The sequence below is a fragment of the Myotis nattereri genome (genome assembly GCF_964212035.1).
Source record: "Myotis nattereri genome assembly, chromosome: 7".
NCBI lineage: Eukaryota > Metazoa > Chordata > Mammalia > Chiroptera > Vespertilionidae > Myotis > Myotis nattereri.
In genome coordinates, this window is record NC_138082.1 from 46015661 (window position 1) to 46035137 (window position 19477).

General features: G+C 42.4%; 1 protein-coding gene across 11 annotated transcripts in view; it reads right to left on the reverse strand.

Moving 5' to 3' along the window:
• The window catches only part of DYNC1I2 (dynein cytoplasmic 1 intermediate chain 2), a gene marked incomplete at its 5' end in the record, with an annotated part of 52982 nt that extends 41446 nt beyond the window's left edge, over positions 1 to 11536 (reverse strand). For 6 of the 11 annotated variants that reach the window (XM_081095657.1, XM_081095659.1, XM_081095654.1 and 3 more), the window contains 3 exons: positions 3882 to 3999; positions 9943 to 10059; positions 11106 to 11506. In XM_081095657.1, coding sequence (XP_080951783.1) covers positions 3882 to 3999; positions 9943 to 10050 — 226 coding nt within the window. Of the gene's footprint in view, positions 1 to 3881; positions 4000 to 9942; positions 10090 to 10388 lie in introns of those variants that run through there. The other 5 variants (XM_081095660.1, XM_081095652.1, XM_081095661.1 and 2 more) reach the window with 3 other exon arrangements.
• Between the last annotated feature and the right edge of the window lie 7941 nt (positions 11537 to 19477).

Sequence of the window (19477 nt, forward strand, 5' to 3'; positions counted from 1 at the left end):
GCTAACAAAAACTTAGAGATAATAAACGTTTATTATTGTTTTGTGTATTTAAAAAAAAACACAAACCTGGTAAAAGAATAGAAAACTTAAATAGACTATAATCATTAAAACCTGAAACAGCCCTAACCGGTTTGGCTCAGTGGATAGAGCATCAGCCTGTGGACTGAAAGGTCCCAGGTTCGATTCCGGTCAAGGGCATGTACCTTGGTTGTAGGCATATCCCCAGTAGGAGGTGTGCAGGAGGCAGCTGATCGATGTTTCTCTCTCATCGATGTTTCTGGCTCTCTATCCCTCTCCCTTCTTCTCTGTAAAAAAATCAATAAAATATATTTTAACAAAAACAAAAAACCTGAAACAGTGAAAAAAACAAAAACAAAAAAACTCCTGTTGTCCACCACCCCTGGGGAAAAAAGTTATAATCCCAGGCAGCTTTACAGTTCAATTTTTCAAGTTCTTAAGGAACAGGTAATATCTATCCTTTACAAGTTGTTCTATAAAACAGCAAAAGGGAAAGCTGTCCAATTTATTTTAAATGAGAATGGCCACTTAGTATGGATAGTACAAGAATATTACAGCAAAGTCATAAAATACACACACACACACACCCTTATCTGCCACACCTTGGAAGTGACTATTAGTAATTAAAGTGAAAAGTTAAGCATGTCTCATGCTTTTCTAACATAAAATGCAGTTAGACTCGCAGGCGTGGGCAAACTTTTTGACTCGAGGGCCACAATGGGTTCTTAAACTGGACCGGAGGGCCGGAACAAAAGCATGGATGGAGTGTTTGTGTGAACTAATATAAATTCAAAGTAAACATCATTACATAAAAGGGTACGGTCTTTTTTTTTTTTTTTTTTTAGTTTTATTCATTTCAAACGGGCCGTATCTGGCCCGAGGGCCGTAGTTTGCCCATGGCTGAGTTAGAGTAACCACATAGCCCTGTTTATGGAGGGAAAAGCTCCCCTTTATAGAAGAATGAGACACACTGTATAATGCCATGTATGTATAAAAAACATACACACATAGATATATGAAAATTTGAAAAATGTAAACACATGTAGGACAGATCAAAAGGATGTATGTGAAAAATGCAAAAGTACTTAATGCAAGACGGAAGAAGAATGAAACTGTAGGTGGGGTATAAGGGAGAAACAAACACACATATGCATACAACTAAAGAATGATCTTTCAAGAACTGATTATGGAGGTGGGCAATAAATTAATAAATATGTGCAGGTGAATGCAGTGAAATGGATATCTTACAAAGAACAGAAAAGGAAAAAAAATCCTTGAAAGTGCTCTAACCGGTTTGGCTCAGTGGATAGAGCGTCAGCCTGCGGACTGAAGGGTCCCAGGTTTGATTCCAGTCAAGGGCATGTACCTCGGTTGCGGGCACATCCCCAGTAGGGGGTGTGCAAGAGGCAGCTGATTGATGTTTCTCTCTCATCGATGTTTCTAACTCTCTATCCCTCTCCCTTCCTCTCTGTAAAAAATCAATAAAATATATTAAAAAAAAAAATCCTTGAAAGCAAATCCTCTTGTCCCAGTCAACACCTCAAGTGACTACAACTCTAAGGTAATCTAAGGTTGTAAGAATTTCTTCCAGGATTCTTACTATTCAAAAACAGCCCTTGTTACAATTATGCTCCCTTGTGGACACAAGTGCTCCAAACCTGGAATATTAACATCTAAACAAAAGCCAAAGGCTCAGAAAAAAAATCATTATTCAAAGACTAAGCAGCTAACAAGCAACTTGATATTTTTTAAACAAGAAAAGAGTGTTCTGATTTATTTACTTTTAAAACCATAATATGCAACGTCAGTTTATTAAACATTAACATATTTCAATCTTCACACTCTACAAAAAGGAAAAGGCAAATGAGCTGAAAGAAATAACAATGGAGCAGACCATGAGAGAAACCAGCTTTTTCATCTTCAAACCTTTTAGAAATATCAGCTCTAAGGACTATTTTGTTGTAGTTTTGCAACAGGTATACAGCAGTTACTATCTCTGGTATTTGTTCCCTGGACTAGATGAAATCAGCCCACAAGCTAACCCTGAAATTTTAGGTCCCTAAAGGACAATGACCATGTCAAACTAAAATACCATGTAAAAGCACCCAGCTCAAAATTATTTTAGGCACTAATGCTTTCTAATATGTAACTATAGATTATCCTCAGTACCTCTTCTATTTCAGCCTTTTGGTCTAGCACTGCTATAAAAATGAGTAACACAGAAAAAGAATGAGACTAAGTCAAAAGAATGTACCAATATTATTTTCCTTATTACCATTGAGAGCAGAAGGCTATAAGCTTCTCCTTCCACTCCTATACTTGTGAATACTAATATACCTTTAGAATTTTGATTGATTATCTACACCTCTGTCTAACCTACAGCAAAGAATGTAGAATTAAAATAAGGAATCACAGTCATCTTTAAGGTTAATACAGTATGGCACAGAAAACTTGATCAACAAATATTTGTTGAAATAAATTACTGACTTAACAAGAAAAGTTAAGTGGTGGTTCATGTATGTTAATAAACATAATTAACCTTGCAGCTCTCTTGAACAAACAAAAGAACCATGTATTAGCACATCTGAAAAAAGACAATCTACACTAATAAAAGAGAAAAATGGTAATTGGCGTACGGCGATACCTTTTTCATTGGCTAATCAGGGCTATATGCAAATTAACTGCCAACTAAGATTGGCAGTTAACTGCCAACTAAGATTGGCAGTTAACTGCCAACTAAGATTGGCAGTTAACTGCCAACTAAGATTGGCAGTTAACTGCCAACAAGATGGCGGCTAATTTGCATATGTAGGCACAATGCAGGGAGGCGAAAGGGAAAGCAGGAAGAAGCCCCCTGCCACTGACAGTGATCTGAAACCCAGGGGGGAGCTAAGAGCTGGGGGCCAGGGCAAAGGTGGCCCTGGGGCCGCCTTTGCCCTGCCACCCAGCCATAATCGGAGAATCAGGCACCTTTGCCGCCCTGGCCAGTGATAGCAGGAAGTAGGGGTGGAGCCAGCGATGGGAGCTGGGCAAGGTCGAAGCTGGCAGTCCCAGGAGCTAGGGGTCCCTTGCCTGGGCCTAAAGCGAAGCCCACGATCGCGGCGCCCCCCGCTGCCACTGCAGGTCCCCGCTGCCTGGGCCAGATGCCTAGGCCAGAGGCGTTAGGCCTGGGCAGGGGCGGAGCCTGCAACCACGGGGAGCTGGGGGTCCCCTGCCCAGGCCTGACACCTCTGCCGGAGGCCTCAGGCCTGGTCAAGGGGCCGATCCGGTGATTGGTGATCGGAGGGTGATGAGGGTCAACTCCTCTGGCCGAGGCATCAGGCCTGGGTGGGGGGCGGAGCCGGGGATTGGGGGGATATGATGGTCCCCTTGCCCAGGCCTGAAGCCTGGGTCAGAGGCGTCAGGCTTGGGCGGGGGGTGGAGCAAGCGATCAGAGGGAGATGGGAGTCCCCTGCCCAGGCATGATTCCTGGGCCAGAGGCCTCAGGCCTGGGCGGGGGCCAGAGCCAGTGATCGCGGGGAGATGGGGGTCCCCTGTCCAAGCCTGACACCTCTGGCGGAGGCGTCAGGTCTGGGCAAGGGGCCGATCAGGCGATCGGAGGGTGATGGGGATCAACGCCTGAGGGCTCCCAGTATGTGAGAGGGGGCAGGCTGGGCTGAGGGACACTCCCCCCCCCCCCCCACACCCAGTGCACGAATTTCGTGCACCGGGCCCCTAGTTCAAAATAAAAGATAAGATCAATAATTCTTAAGATACACGAATAAGAAAAATATGCAAAATATATTGTCAACTCACTCATCTCAAGTACATCTGAGCTGAACGGAATATATGTCTCTCATAAATGGATATATTCTTATCCTTACCAATGGGGGATTCTGGAGTTAGCCCCATGCTTTGAAGCAATGCTTCAGCTTCTCTTCTTTTTTTCTCAAGATCTGATTCTTCTTGCACAGGAGCAACTGCTTCCTTCTTCTGATCAGTCTAAAATTTTTTAAGTTAAAAACTTAAGTTTACATATGGTACACAACATTTGCAAAAAATGTATTTTGAATAGACATTATACTAATTAAGTGAAAATCATTCTCAACAGAGTTCTAGTAAGTAATCTCTAAATGATATGTACTAACTAGATTCACTTTTTTATATAATCAAAGAGCTCCCACAAAAATTTTCCTAATAGGTAAATTCTAAAAGTACAGTCAACTTCTAATTATCTACAATATTAAATTGTTATCCACAGTTAGGAATTGTGAAACTCTCCCCCAGTGGCACAAAAGCTTAGACATAAATATCACAATGCTATTAAAAAAAAAATAAAAAAGATGGAGTTCTTTAAAAGGTAACTAATTTTAACTAAACAGACAATTTGATTTGTTGAAAACAGTAGGGTACCTCAAACTTCTGTATGAAGTAGTCATTGTATTTATGCAACTTTATGTAAGGATGTTTGTAAAAAATGCATCTGTAAAAAAGCTTTACAAATTTTTTTTTAACTATAGCTATTATCCTATATAATAAAAGCCCAGCGATCAAAAGGCAGAACGACCAGTCGACCAGTTGCTATGACACGCATTGACCACCCAGGGGCAGATGCTCAACACAGGAGCTGCCCCCCATGGTGGTCAATGTGCTCCCACAATGGGAGTGCCGCTCGGCTGACCCGGATGAGTGGCGCTGCCACAGCAGGAGCAGCCGCTCAGAGGGTGGGTCCACAGCTGCTCGGCTGACCAGGATGAGTGGCTGCTCCCGCTGTAGCCGCTTGGCTAACTCGGATGAGCGGCGCTCCCACAGCAGGCCAATCCCCGCAGGCCACGCCCCCCCCCCACCAGTGCACGAATCCTGTGCACCAGGCCTCTAGTTCATCATAAAAATATGGCTGGGTTTGATAAAATTCACTTTTGCATAGTTCAAAACATTTTTTAAATTAAGTTCTTGTCAACTTTTATTTTAGACATTTATAATTTCAGCAAAATCTTCCAGTTAAACTAGAGAAACCTCAATACTCTCAGATCATCCAAAACATTTCAAGTGAAATTTAAGCCTTCTGGGGAAAGTTCTATATATACAGTATTGTCCCCTTATCCATGGTTTTACTTTCCATGCTCTCAGTTACCTGTGGTTAACCTTGGTCTGAAAAGATTAAATAGAAAATTCTAGAAATGAATAATTCGTACATTTTACATTGCATGCCATTCTGAATAGCATGGTAAAATTTTGCTCTGAAGCTGTCCTTTCAGCCTGGGATGTGAATCATCCCTTTTTTCAGTGTATATGCTAATCGCTTGTAAGTCACTTAGTAACAGTCTTGGTGATCAGATCGACTATCATGGTGTTGAAATGCTTGTGTTCAAGAAACCCTTATTTTATTTAATAACTAGAGGCCCAGTGCATAAATTCATGCACAGGTGGGGTCCCAAGGGGGATAAAGGGGTGGGGCGGGATGCGATCGCCCCTCTGAGCTGGTGGTGGGACGCCCTTTCCGGCCTGGGATCCAGATCCGTCCTGTGGATGTTGACACTGGTTGTCGGGAGCTACCTGGCGGCCACTTTTATATTGTTTCTTCCTTGCGGAGCATTTAGGGAAGGGAAGCGGCCGCGGTGCCCGAGGCCGACTTCCAGGAGGCCAGTGGCGCTGTTGGGATCATAGCGGCGGAGCTGGTCCTGGAGATTGGAACTGCAGGAGTACTGAGGGAGTGAGTGGCTGCTGCCGGGCTGGTGAGTTGCACTGTCACCAGGACGGATGTGTCAGCTGAGTGGCGCTCCCACTGTGGGAGTGCACTGACCACCAGGGGGCAGCTCCTGCATTGAGCATCTGCTCCGGGTGGTCAGTGTGCATCAAAGCCACTGGTCATTCTGGTTGTTCGGTCGTAACGGTTGCTTAGGCTTTCATATATATAGATGTCCCTAACCAGCCCTGGTCAGTTTGGCTCAGTGGCTAGAGCATCAGCCTGTGCACTAAAGGGTCCCAGGTTCGATTCAGGTGTAAGGCATGTCCCTCGGTTGCAAGCTCAATCCTCAGCCCTGGTTGGGGGCACATGCAGGGGGCAACCAACTGATATTTCTCTCTCACATCAATGTTTCTCTCGCTCTGTCTCTCCCACTCCCTTTCACTCTCTCTAAAAATCAATGGAAAAAAATATCCTTGGGTGAGGATTAACAACAACAAAATAATAATAATGTCCCAAACCACATTAATGACACTGGCATTTCAGATATGCCAAATAGAAGCCATAAAATGCATCCTTTAAGTGAAAAGGTGAAAGTTCTTGACTTAATAAAGAAAAACAATTGTACGCTGAGGTTGCTAAGATCTATTCTATGATAAGAATGAATATTTTATTTGTGAAATTGTAAAAAAGGAAAAAGAAATCTGTGCTAGTTTGTTGAGAGAACACATTCACATAACTTTTATTACAGTATATTATTATAATTGCTCTATTTTATCAGTTATGGGCTGCACTGTTTCAGTCAACAATAACCCAGATATACAACGGTGGTCCCGTAAGATTATAATGGAGCTGAAAAATTATAATGGAGCTGTAAGATTATAATAGGCTGTACCATACAGCCAAGGTGGGTAATAGGCTATATCAGTGGTCGGCAAATTCCTAGCTATCTCCTAGGAATGTCATAGTGGAATGCATTAAGCACGTGTTTGTGCTGATGCTGGTGTGAACAAACCTACTGTGCTTTCAGTCAGATGAAAGGTCAGCACATATAATTATGTATACTACATGACACTTGATAATAATAATAAATGACTATGTTAATGGTTTAAGTATTTACTATATTTTTTATCATTATTTTAGAGTGTACTATTTCTATTTATAAAAAACGAGTTTATGGTAAAACAGCATGCATGTTACCCTGGCAGGAGCCCTCATATATCTGTTTACCATGTATTTACACGTATGTACTATGCAGACTTGATGTTGTTTTGTTTTGTACAGTAACATGCTTGTGGCCTAGGAGTAATAGGCTGTACCATACAGCCAAGGTGGGTAATAGGCTATATCAGTGGTCGGCAAACTGCAGCTCGCGAGCCACATGTGGCTCTTTGGCCCCTTGAGTGTGGCTCTTCCATAAAATACCGACTTCTGCACATGGGCCACGGAGTTTCACTCGCACTGTATGTGCGTGCCCGCACGTGGTATTTTGTGGAAGAGCCACACTCAAGGGGCCAAAGAGCCGCATGTGGCTCGCGAACCGCAGTTTGCCGACCACTGGGCTATACCATCTAGGTTTGTGTAAGTAACTATGATATTTGCACAAGGATGAAATTGCCTACTGACAAATTTCTCAGAACATATTCCCATCATTAAGTGGTGCCTGACTGTATTATTGTTGTTAATCTCTTACTATGCCTAATTTCTAAATTAAACTTTATCATAGGTCCGTATGTATATGAAAAGACATAGTATTTATAGGGTTTGGTATTATCTGAAGTTTCAGGCATCCACTGGGTGTCTTGGAACCTTATCCCTTGAAGAAGAAAAAGCTACTGTATACCTCAAATGCCTATTTTGACTAGATAGCTATTACTCATACACTTGTCTGCAGTGAATTTTGTTAGTCATAATATTCTATGATGCCATTTTAACTTTAAAAATTCATCAGAAAATTTCGTCAAAATAGTCAAACAGGCTATATTATCAAGTTGACACTTTACCTATATACGTATAACATATTGTAGGCTCATTGTTTAATATTATCACTTGTAATGTTTTAAAATTTTTAAATTAAATATATAAATTATGTAACTGATATCCCTTAGAGGCCACTTATGACCATCCTTAGAAAACAAAAACCAAATTTGCTGTCAGCACTAAGAGGCTTAAAGTTATAGATACTACTTTGTAATGGCTCTGCCAGTCTGACTCATGCTTCTACCAGATAGTTTTTAATGAAATAACTAAAAGCTCCAACTCACTTATAATAATGTACCACAGAAAGGTTCAGAAAACACTAGAAAATTCTTCAATTATAGGCCTTCACAGCATCATTGCATGCCACATATATATCGTACCACTGATTTTATTTTACTAATATTTTTATTTTTCCCCTAAGAGATTCCTGTAAGTCTTGACTATTTTTTAGGCTATCACATTGAAAAACTTGGTACAAGGTCCATCCGGCAAAATGTCACAGGACAAATTACCTTACACTGGCCATTTAAAACATATCTGTGGTGAAAATATACAAATTTATCTAAAGAGCTTTCATCAAGATAAATGTACAGTACATTTCAATAAAGGAGCAAGTAAAATATCTCCAGCTCAGGGCCAATGTATATTTGTAGTACATGATTAAATGGTGATGCCAAAAATCAGAAGACATAAGTACTTGGGCCACCTTTATCAAACCCATAACTCTGTAAAAATATTTCAACAACTACTCATGATAAAGGAGATAAAAACAAATCCCCTAACCCGGTGGTCGGCAAACTGCGGCTCTTTGGCCCCTTGAGTGTGGCTCTTCCACAAAATACCACATGTGGGAGCGCATGTACAGTGCAACTGAAACTCCATGGCCCATGCACAGAAGTCGGTATTTTATGGAAGAGCCACACTCAAGGGGCCAAAGAGCCACATGTGGCTCGCGAGCCGCAGTTTGCCAACCACTGCCCTAACCAATTAAATATTCTATTATATATTTCTCTTTGTCGTTAATACTATCTTGAAATATTATTAGCAGTTCAGGCTAGTAAAATTTTCAGGTAAATAGGTTCAAAATCGAAACTACGTTATGATATACTATAGATGCCATGTTTTATGAGCTGATACCCCTAACACGAGTGGCCCGGTGCACGAAATTCATGCACGGGGGAGGGGTGTTCCTCAGCCTGGCCTGCACCCTCTCCAATCTGGGACCCCCTCGAAGGATGTCCTACTGCTGGTTTACAGGGATCGGGCCTAAACTGACAGTCGGACATCACTCTCGCAATCCAGGACTGCTGGCTCCTAACCGCTCACCTGCCTACCTGCCTGCCTGATTGCCCCTAACCACTCTGCCTGACGTCCTGCTTGCCCTCAACTACTCCCCACTGCTGGCCTGCTTGCCCCCAAATGCCCGCCCCCCGCCAGCATGATCACCCCCAACTGCCCCCCCCCTTCCAGCCTACTCACCCCCAACTTGCCCCCTGCCCCCGCTGGCCTGCTCGCCCCACCTTCCCTCCCCCCTGGCCTGCTCGCCCCCAACTGCCCCCCTGCTGGCCTGCTCACTCCAAACTGCGCCCCCCCCCCCCCCCCCGCTGTCCTGACCGCCTCCAACTGACTCCCCCTGCTGGTCTGCTTGCCCCCACTGGCCATCACGCTGCTTACCCCCAACGGCCTCGCCCCCCCACCAGCCTGATCACCCACAACTGCCCTCCCCTCCGGGCCTCTAACTGCCTCTACCTCAGCCCCGCCCGCATGGCTTTGTCCAGAAGAACATCCAGGTCTCCTGGAAGGTCTCCCAGTCTAATTAGCATATTACCCTTTTATTAGTATATATTCTTAGAAAACTAAATATGTAAATTTAACTTTTATTAATTAAACCCTAGAAATGCATCATTCTACGTGAAATATTTTTACTTAGTAAAAAAATCATATTTTAATTGACCACTTTTGATCCGTTGTATCATGCCCGGTACTATCCACGCTTTCAGGCATCCACTGGGGGTCATGGACCCCACAGGTAAGAAGAGACTAATGTACATCTCAAATTCCTACATTGACTAGATAATTATTACTCATGCAACCATCTGCAATGAATTTTGTTAGACCTGTTTCTTTAAAGTCAGATTCACCTATAGTGTCATTATTTTGCAATCACAACTGCTGGACTTTTTAAAAAAACAATTCTGAAAGCTTTACATAAAGGTGTAAGTACTTGAAATAAAATCCAATTATTTTATATTAAGTTTCTTTTCAAAATTCAGACATACTTCCTTCTTTTTCCTTTCTTCTTCTTTTCTCTTCTTTTCCTCTCTGATTTGGGCCAACCGCTGCTTCTTACGTTCCAGCTCTGCCTTTAATTCACTTTTGTCCGACATGTTTGTGACCTGAAGAAGCATGTAATCATATACAGTCATTATAACGCTGGTAAAAGCAGCACTCTTTTCAAAAAGTTGTCTTCAACAAGCGTCTCAAGAGGCCGTGTGGTTCAGTGCTATCTAAAGAGAACATGTAAACTCTAACTTTAAAACATTGGAAGCATATACATTACTAAGACTTGAAACACATTATGAACAAACGTACATAAGGAATATTATTCAGCGTTAAGCACAGTAGCTAGCACACTGCTCTTTAGTGTTCACAGGCCCAAACCTAACACAATACCTGGCTCTTAAAACAGATTAGTGGATTGGCATGAAGAAGCTTAAAACCATACCGATCAAATCTATTACCAGAGTTTCCATTCATTCCTAGGAATTTGATAAAAACAACGTGTGGTCACACACAACGTTTCTGTAAATTCTGGAAGTGCAATGTCATCGTAGTATTTTGACAAGCAAAACACAAGCATCACCCTCACTTGCTATCGAATATACTTAGTTGCAGTAAATGCACGCTTGGTGAAAGCCCGGAAACAAAGTCCCGCCGCTCAACTACACCCAGCTGGCGGCCCGGCCCGCGCATCCTCGCGGGAGCCCGAGCCGCCGTGACTCACGCACGGCCACTTTCCTAAAACTCCGAGGAAGAGAATGTCTCTGGCATTCGTGCTGCCGTCTCCGCGTCCGGGAACTTTCCCACACACAAAGGGGAGGGAAACGCAGCAATGACTTGTATTGACAACAGGAGCCAGGCGACAAGGAGTCCTCCTCCCCTGGGGTCCCGGCCCGGAGGGCGCGTCCGGGACGGTGCGTCGGAGGGGGGACCGGAGGGCGGACCGGTGGGCGCGGGACGGGACCCTCCGAGGCACGCCCGGGGCGGCCAGAAGCAAGGGCGTGGCCTCGCCGCGGCCTTCCGGAGTCACCGCGGCTGGCCCTCCGCCTCCCGCCCCGCAGCCGCGGGCGGCAATGTCAGCAGGCACTCCCGAGGCGCCCTTCGAGCCCCGACGTGAGACCTAGCGGACAGGAGGGCCTTGAGGGGAGGACGGTTCACCCACCTGTCAGGTGGTGGGAAGGGGAAGAATCCGCCCGCCTGCAACTTCCGACAACGTCCCTCTCCTCCAGCCACGACACCGAGCGTCGCCGCCACTGGCTCCGCGGCGACTCCAGGCACACAAAGAGGGATGGGCGGTGGCTGCTACGGCGAGTGCTTCGGGACAAATGGCTTCATCAGGACGGAGTCGCTCCCAGGAAGAAGGGGTGGAGCCCGGCTGCGGGGAATTGTAGCCCTTCCGTGATTTACCTGCGTAAAGCAGAAGACAAGGAATGAAACAAGGAGCCCGACGTGTTTCCGCTTTACCAAAAACTAAGACGACTGCTAATATCCTCGGACTGGATAAGCAACCTCGCCCTGGCCAACAGACAGACACGACTCGGGAAAACTACAAGCCCCAGCTCCAAGAGACACTTGCTTGGGGCGAGCAATGCATTCTGGGAGCTGTGGTCAATGGTCGTCGCAAAGTATGCTGGGACATGTAGTGTTTCCTAGTCTTGCGGTTCCCCACTTTGCGGCCTTCTTCCTTCAAAACTCCCATGAGAAGCTTCCAGCGCTTAATGTATTCAGTCTGTTGTTGATCAGTGCTCCTTGTATCTTAAGATCTTGGACTCAACACTGGCTGAATTTTAAGGATTTTCCAGTGGTGAATCTATTCAGGGTGTCCCCACAAAAGGGATACACACTTTAACAGATGATAGCTCAATTTTGAAAATGAAATGCATTTTAATAAACACTGCCTTTATAATTATTCAAAGTGTATATACATTTTTGGGACACCCTATATATTGCACTGCACATTTTGGTGTAGAAACTTTCTAGGGCATATATACCAGTCTTAGAAAGAAAAAAAAAAAAATGCCTTATAGAGATTTCATGTGGGACCTTAGGCAAAATTTATAACACAAAATTTAAATTTTTGCCCTAGCCAGTTTGGCTCAGTGGATGGAGTGCCGGCCTGCGGACTGGAGGGCACATGCCTGGGTTGCAGGCTCAATTCCTGGGGATCGAGTAGAAGGCAGCCAATCAATGATTCTCTCTCATCATTGATGTTTCTATATCTCCCTCTTCCTTCCTCTCTCTGAAATCAATAAAAATATTTTTTAAAAATTTAAATTTTGAAAAAGTACTGTAACCCCATTCTGTCAAAAACTGGGAGAAACTGTCTTGAATTAGAAAGCTCCTTGTAAACCTAATTCAGTTTTTACTAGTATTTATGATGTACACTTGCTTAGCTGCAGTATTACAGTTCTGAAAATTAATAATAAAAATTTCTAACTCCTATATTTCCTCTTAAATTTCATCATATACACATGGACTGACTGTTTATTTGGGCTACAAGTAAAATTAGTACTGTTATAAAACTAATAATTATAAAATAATATTAAATAATATTAATCATCATAGCATATAACTCTCCTGTACTTTGCTGCAGTATAGTTGGTAGCATTGTGGTTTTCTTTCCAAGAATTTTTTAAAAGAAAGCATTTTATACTATTGAAATCTAAACCAAGCAAAAATGGTTTCCACAGTTGTAGGTTTTTTCATATACAAAGAAAGCAAAAGTTATTAGAATATGAATTTGCCAGAAATTTATGGGTTGATACACATTTCTTAAAATTTTATTTACACAATTTAAAGCTTTATTTGGCAAGAATGAAAGCCAACACCAAAGCAATGTCTTATATTCTAGACGGTCAAATCTCAGATTAACCTTTAGGATTCAAATTTAAGCCCTTGGGCCTGGGCCTAATATACAAGATAAATATCTCAGAAATTAATTTGAGAAAGAAAATTCTCCAAATTTTAAGACTTTCCCCCATAACCTAAAATTCCAAAGAGCTATTTTATAACTATAAATGTATATCAAAACCATTGCAGGTTCGGTTCCAGACCATTGCAACAAAGTGACTATCACAATAAAGCAAGTTGTAATCTTTCTGCTGGTGGAAGGTCTTGCCTTCAATTTATAAAAATCACAACATCTGTGAAGTGCAATAAAACAAGGTGTGCCTGCTCTGCCTTTTTGTTTTCTTCTTTCCTAACATTGAGTCTTCATTTATTAATTTGAAAAAATTGTGATTGATTAACCACTCTGCGCCAGGAATGGTGGTAGGTCTAAGGGCTAAAATGTGTATCTCTGTTCTCAAGATGGGAAGACTGTCAGGACACTCAGTTCAACTAAATATTATGATCTGATTAAGTAGGGAAATAATGGAAACACTCTGGAAAAGAAAATTTTTCAGGATTCTAGGGCTGTCTTTGGTTCTGGGAGATTGAATAGAAGTTAACCATGCGAAGGGGATGGAAAAAGGTCCCTTACAGTAAGAAGGGGAAAGAACCTGGCCAATGTACAAAAGTGTGAGAGCACAGATGACTGGAGAATCTGGAAATCATTCGGCCATAGGCTAAGACAAGAACTGGGGAGTGAAGACATAAATAACAGCGGCATCACATATCTCAGTTTAGATTTAGTCCTGAAGATCATGGGAATCCACTGACAGCTTTTAAGTAGGAGGATAGTATGAAGCAGTTAGCATATTAAACAATTGACCTTTTGAAGTGGTCTGAAGAAAGGCTGGTGTGTGGTGTTTTTTCTTTGGCCCTCAGACTCATTTCCTGCCCTTCTGTGTCAAGCTCTAGCTTGTGGGGATTGACCTCAGCCTCTCTGAGGACTTCCTTGGGGTTGGGTTTGACCAAAGAAAGGCCTAGGCGGGAGAACCAAGATGGCGGCATAGGTTAACGCCGGAGTTTGCTGCTTTGAACAACTACTTCAAAAGTGAAACCAGAAAACGGAAGGGACATCACCCAGAACCACAGGAACGCTGGCTGAGTGGAGGTCCTACAACTAGGAGGAAAGAGAAACGCATACGGACACTCAGAGGAGGCGCAGTGCTGAAGTCAAATTCTGAGGTGCGGAGCGCGCAGAGCGGGCTGGCGGCGGAGGGCGCGGTTGGCGTTTTCAATCGGGAGGGAGTCGCAGACTCTGAGCTCCAGACCCGGGCGAGTCTTTAGGGACCCAGACTCAAACGGGAGAAGCGGGACTGTCTGGCTTCAGTCAGAGCGAGTGCAGTTTTCTCTCCGAGGTTTGCAGCCGTTGCTGGGACTCAGAGAGGCAGAGCCCCTGGGGACAGGACTGAGAGCGGCCATCACTGCTCTCTCCGGCCCACCCTGTTGATCCTGTGCGACCCGCCCCGCCCAAGCCCTGCACACAGGCATTTGCCGGATAGCCTCAGGCAAAGGCTAGATTAGCACCTCCCTAGAGGACAGAAGTTCTCTCACTGCTGACACAGCTGATTCTCATAGCCACTTGGCCTGGAGGTCAAACCCTCCCTGGTATTAGCTACAGCAATCAAGGTTTAACTATAAGACTGCGCACAAAGACCACTAGGGGGTGCACCAAGGAAGCATAACAAAATGCAGAGACAAAGAAACAGGACAAAATTGTCAATGGAAGATATAGAGTTCAGAACCACACTTTTAAGGTCTCTCAAGAACTGTTTAGAAGCCGCCGATAAACTTAATGAGATCTACAAGAAAACTAATGAGACCCTCGATCTTATATTGGGGAACCACCTAGAAATTAAGCATACACGGACTGAAATAACGAATATTATACAGACTCCCGACAGCAGACCAGAGGAGCGCAAGAATCAAGGCAAAGATTTGAAATGCGAGGAAGCAAAAAACACCCAACCGGAGGGGCGGAATGAAAAAAGAATCCAAAAATGTGAGGATAGTGTAAGGAGCCTCTGGGACAGCTTCAAGCGTACCAACATCAGAATTATAGGGATGCCAGAAGATGAGAGAGAGCAAGATATTGAAAACCTATTTGAAGAAATAATGACAGAAAACTTCCCCCACCTGGTGAAAGAAATGGACTTACAGGTCCAAGAAGCACGGAGAACCCCAAACAAAAGGAATCCAAAGAGGACCACACCAAGACACATCATAATTAAAATGCCAAGAGCAAAAGATAAAGAGAGAATCTTAAAAACAGCAAGAGAAAGAAACTCAGTTACCTACAAGGGAATACCCATACGACTGTCAGCTGATTTCTCAACAGAAACTTTGCAGGCCAGAAGGGAGTGGCAAGAAATATTCAAAGTGATGAATGGCAAGTACCTACAACCAAGATTACTTTATCCAGCAAAGCTATCATTCAGAATTGAAGGTCAGATAAAGAGCTTCACAGATAAGGAAAAGCTAAAGGAGTTCATCACCACCAAACCAGGATTATATGAAATGCTGAAAGGTATCCTTTAAGAAGAGGAAGAGGAAGAAAAAGGTAAAGATACAAATTATGAACAACAAATATGCATCTATCAACAAGTGAATCTAAGAATCAAGTGAATAAATAATCTGATGAACAGAATGAACTGTTGATTATAATAGAATCAGGGACATAGAAAGGGAATGGACTGACTATTCTTGGGGGGGAAAGGGGTGTGGGAGATGTGGGAAGAGACTGGACAAAAATCGTGCACCTATGGATGAGGACAGTGGGTGGGGAGTGAGGGTGGAGGGTGGGGCGGGAACTGGGAGGAGGGGAGTTATGGGGGGGGGGGAAGAGAAACAAATGTAATAATCTGAACAATAAAGATTTAATTAAAAGAAAAAAAATAAAATAAAATAAAATAAAAAGAAAAAAAAAGAAAAAAAGAAAGGCCTAGGCAAGGTTATCAGAAGGCAGGTGGAAAGGGAAATGGGGCATTTCTCCTCCGTTCCTTTTCTTTTTTCTTTCTTTCTTTTAAATATACTTCATTGATTTTCCACGGAGAGGAAGGGAGAGGGATAGAGAGCCAGAAACATCAATGAGAGAGAAACATCGATCAGCTGCCTCCTGCACACTCCCCACTGGGGATGTGCCCGCAACCAAGGTACATGCCCTTGACTGGAATCGAACCCGGGACCCCTCAGTCCTCAGGCCGACGCTCCATCCACTGAGCCAAACCAGCCAGGGCCCTTTTCTCTTTTGATGTCACATCTCCAGCAGTAACTTCACCCCTCCATGATTATAGCTCCTGTCAGGTGGCCCCTCCTTCATGGCTACACTTTTCACTGGGCTCTGCAAACTTTATTTTCTCCCTTTGCCTCTTCAGCATCTCCTCTGTAGCTAGTATCTAAATACACTGTCAACTCTTATTTGCTGCCTTACCTCAGCTAGCCCTCCTATAACTGGCCCTTTCATTAAAATGTCTTCATGTGAACTATGTGGGTGAATTTTGTTTTCTGCTGAGACCCTATTTATACAGCTTGGTTGGAAGGATGGGAGATGGAGAGAAGAGGCAGGGTAGAGACAGGGAGCTGAAAGTGGTGCAGGAAAGATCTAAACATTGTTTGGAAGTTCCATCTGCTTAATAGGGAATAAAGCATATGTGAAACCCTTTAACTAGTTTCTGTGTCTTTGTGTCCTGAAATTTCCATCTCATGTGGTTAAAGAATTACTGGCTAAACAGGGATGCATACCTATCTTTCAAATCCTAAAATCTGATTTAGTGAATAAAGATACAGCCCTGGAATGCAGTGCCATAGAGCCATTAATATCAGCACAGTAGTTCTCTATATGCTGATGGCAAATGACCTCCAATATAATTTAGAAGTGAAAAAAATAAGGTATAGAATCATTTGCACAGATTGACTCATTTGTGCAAAAAAGGAGAAACATATGTATGTGTATGCTATTTTTGCAAGGACACACTAGAAGTCAGTAATAATGAATGTCTCTAGAGAGGAAGGGTAGATGTCTTTGGATCTAAAGTAACAGGAAGACTTTCGCCTGTGGCCTGCCTGAATTTTAAAAAATATTATATATAAACGTATAACTTTTTGTTTCTGGGCTTTTGTTTCATTTTTTAAAAAATATATTTCTTTATTGATTTCAGAGAGGAAGGGAGAAGGAGACAGAGATAGAAACATCAATGATGAGAGAGAATCATTGATTGGCTGCCTCCTGCACGCCCCTACTGGGGATCGAGCCCGCAAGCCAGGCATGTGCCCTTGGACAGAAACGAACCTGAGACCCTTCCGTCAGCAGGCTGACGCCCTAACCACTGAGCCAAGCTAGGGCTCATTTTTAATATTAAAAAATCCATTATCAGCATTGATTACAAAGACTATAATGATTAAGATGAGGCCAGTACTCCAGATATTACATAGCTCAAACCACTATGTCATTCCTATTATTTAAATTGGCAGGATTGAGGAGGAGATGTAGTGAGCATTAGTGCTGAAGGGTTATATTGTTTTAGGGGAGGTATGGTTGGGGAATTTGCATTTTAAATCTTCTCAGAATGGTTTGTAAGAGAGGATACAAATAGATAAAATTTGTCATTTGTTGAACAAATTTATATCTAGAATTACACCTGAACTCAAATATGCCAACTTATGAAAAAAAAATTTTGAAGTGATAATATTGAACATACTGCAGGATTTCATTTACAGAGTCTTGATTGGAAAGGGACATAGGATGGTGTCTGGGTACTGGTAATATTCCGTATTTTGATCTGCGTGGGGGTTACTCAGATTTATATAGTCTGCAAAAAATTCATTGTACAATTATACATTATAAAATGGTATAAATTTACTGATTTTTATATTCTGTAAAAAATTCTACCCTTAAGAAGGTTCCTCTTTACTGTATCTATGTTATATCAATTAAGAAGTTAAGAAGAAGCAACATACTAAAACATGGCACTTCAAAATAAGTAAATATACACACCATCTGAAAGATGTAGTACACACCCACATTGGAAAGGGAAGGAATGTGAACGCGTTAAAAATGTGTTGTTACCCAGTGATCCAGGGTCTCAAAATATTGAAGGGACTCCAGTTAAGTCTTTCCCAAGTAGGCAACTCTCGAATTTATAATAAGTTTGTTGAAAACCTTGCGATAAGCACCTCATCATACAAAGTCTATGATGACATTATATTGTAAAAAAGAAAGTTGTAGCTGCATGTATGATGCAGTTTTCTGGTAACTATGCTTTTAGCATTCTTCTGTAAATGTCACTCATTTGGTTATAACTTTGCAAAATGAAATGCACTAAAAAGTTCATTCCCGTGAGCTTTTTACTAGGCAAAGAGCATATTTCTTAGCAACTCTTCTTAAATATGATAGCTCTATTATTTTTTTCTATATGTTAATCAGAGGTCCTCTAAGATTTTGCTTTGGTTGCCTAAATTCATGAGGTCTCCACCACCTTGCCTCCAAGATGTGGAGATTGCTCATCTTTTTCCTGTCAACAGCTCTTTCCAAGGCACTGGTATTTTTAATTTTTTCTAAATACTTCTACTTCACCTTCAGGAAACGTACTTGATCTTGTCTTTTAGAAATGTTGACACAACTATTCTCTTCCAACTTTGGGAGCTATCTTAACTTTCCCATTTCTTCTCATGCCTAAGGGCAGCTCTCTAAGGAGCTCCCTCACTCAGAGGAATGTTCAAAGGCTGACCAGCAGATCTGTCCTCATAATGTAACAGCGTTACTTTTCTATTATCCTCACTATTGTTCTAGTCTGTATTTTCCCTTTGGGGTGTTTGCTGCATTGTTAACTTAATATAGCTTCCCCCCCCCAACCCCCCATTATTTTCTCTACTTGTCTTGATGCACATATTTTCTCTCTTAGTGTCAAAATAAGGTGATGGTAAATGATGAGTCCCTTCTGAGCTAAGGGTACTTTTGTAATCTGGTAACCTTTGGCCGGAAGTACATATCCTAGTGAATGATGGAGTACTTAAGAGTGATTCACCACTGAGCATTACAGAAAATAGGCTGAGGGTTCAAAAATTCAAGGCAAGTCCCCGCTCCTCAGCATGGTGTATCTTGTGCTCTCACTTTTGGTTAAGAGAGAGGAGATAATGACGGCTTCTTAAAGTTACCTATAAGGCACTCACAACTCTATTAGGTGTAATGGTTTTAAAAGGGAGAATGAAAACACAGCTAGAAGATCAACACAAAAGGAATCCTTTTCTGATGGAGACAGCGAGGCTTGTGCACCTCATGACACATACATGCAACTCCCATCAACTGTCATGAGAATTATGAGTGCCCCATTAAAGGAGTCTATATACCCCCACAAATGTGGTAGGGGGATACTCTCATCCTCCCAGAATTTCTTGTATTGATTTACTTTCTTGTGGTGGAATAAAATCTTGTATCATTTTTTTTAAAAGTTATTCTTGGATATTCAACATGTGTGTTTTCAAGTGTAGGGGTAGAAAACAGCAATTACTAATTGGCAGAGAAAGAAACAATCACAAGCCCTATGCAAATCCCAATCAGAACCAGATTGATTAGTTTTTTTCAGATTAGAAGCATTGACCTGTAATATTCCTCTTTGAATAAATATTTATTCAACATTTGACCTCACGGAC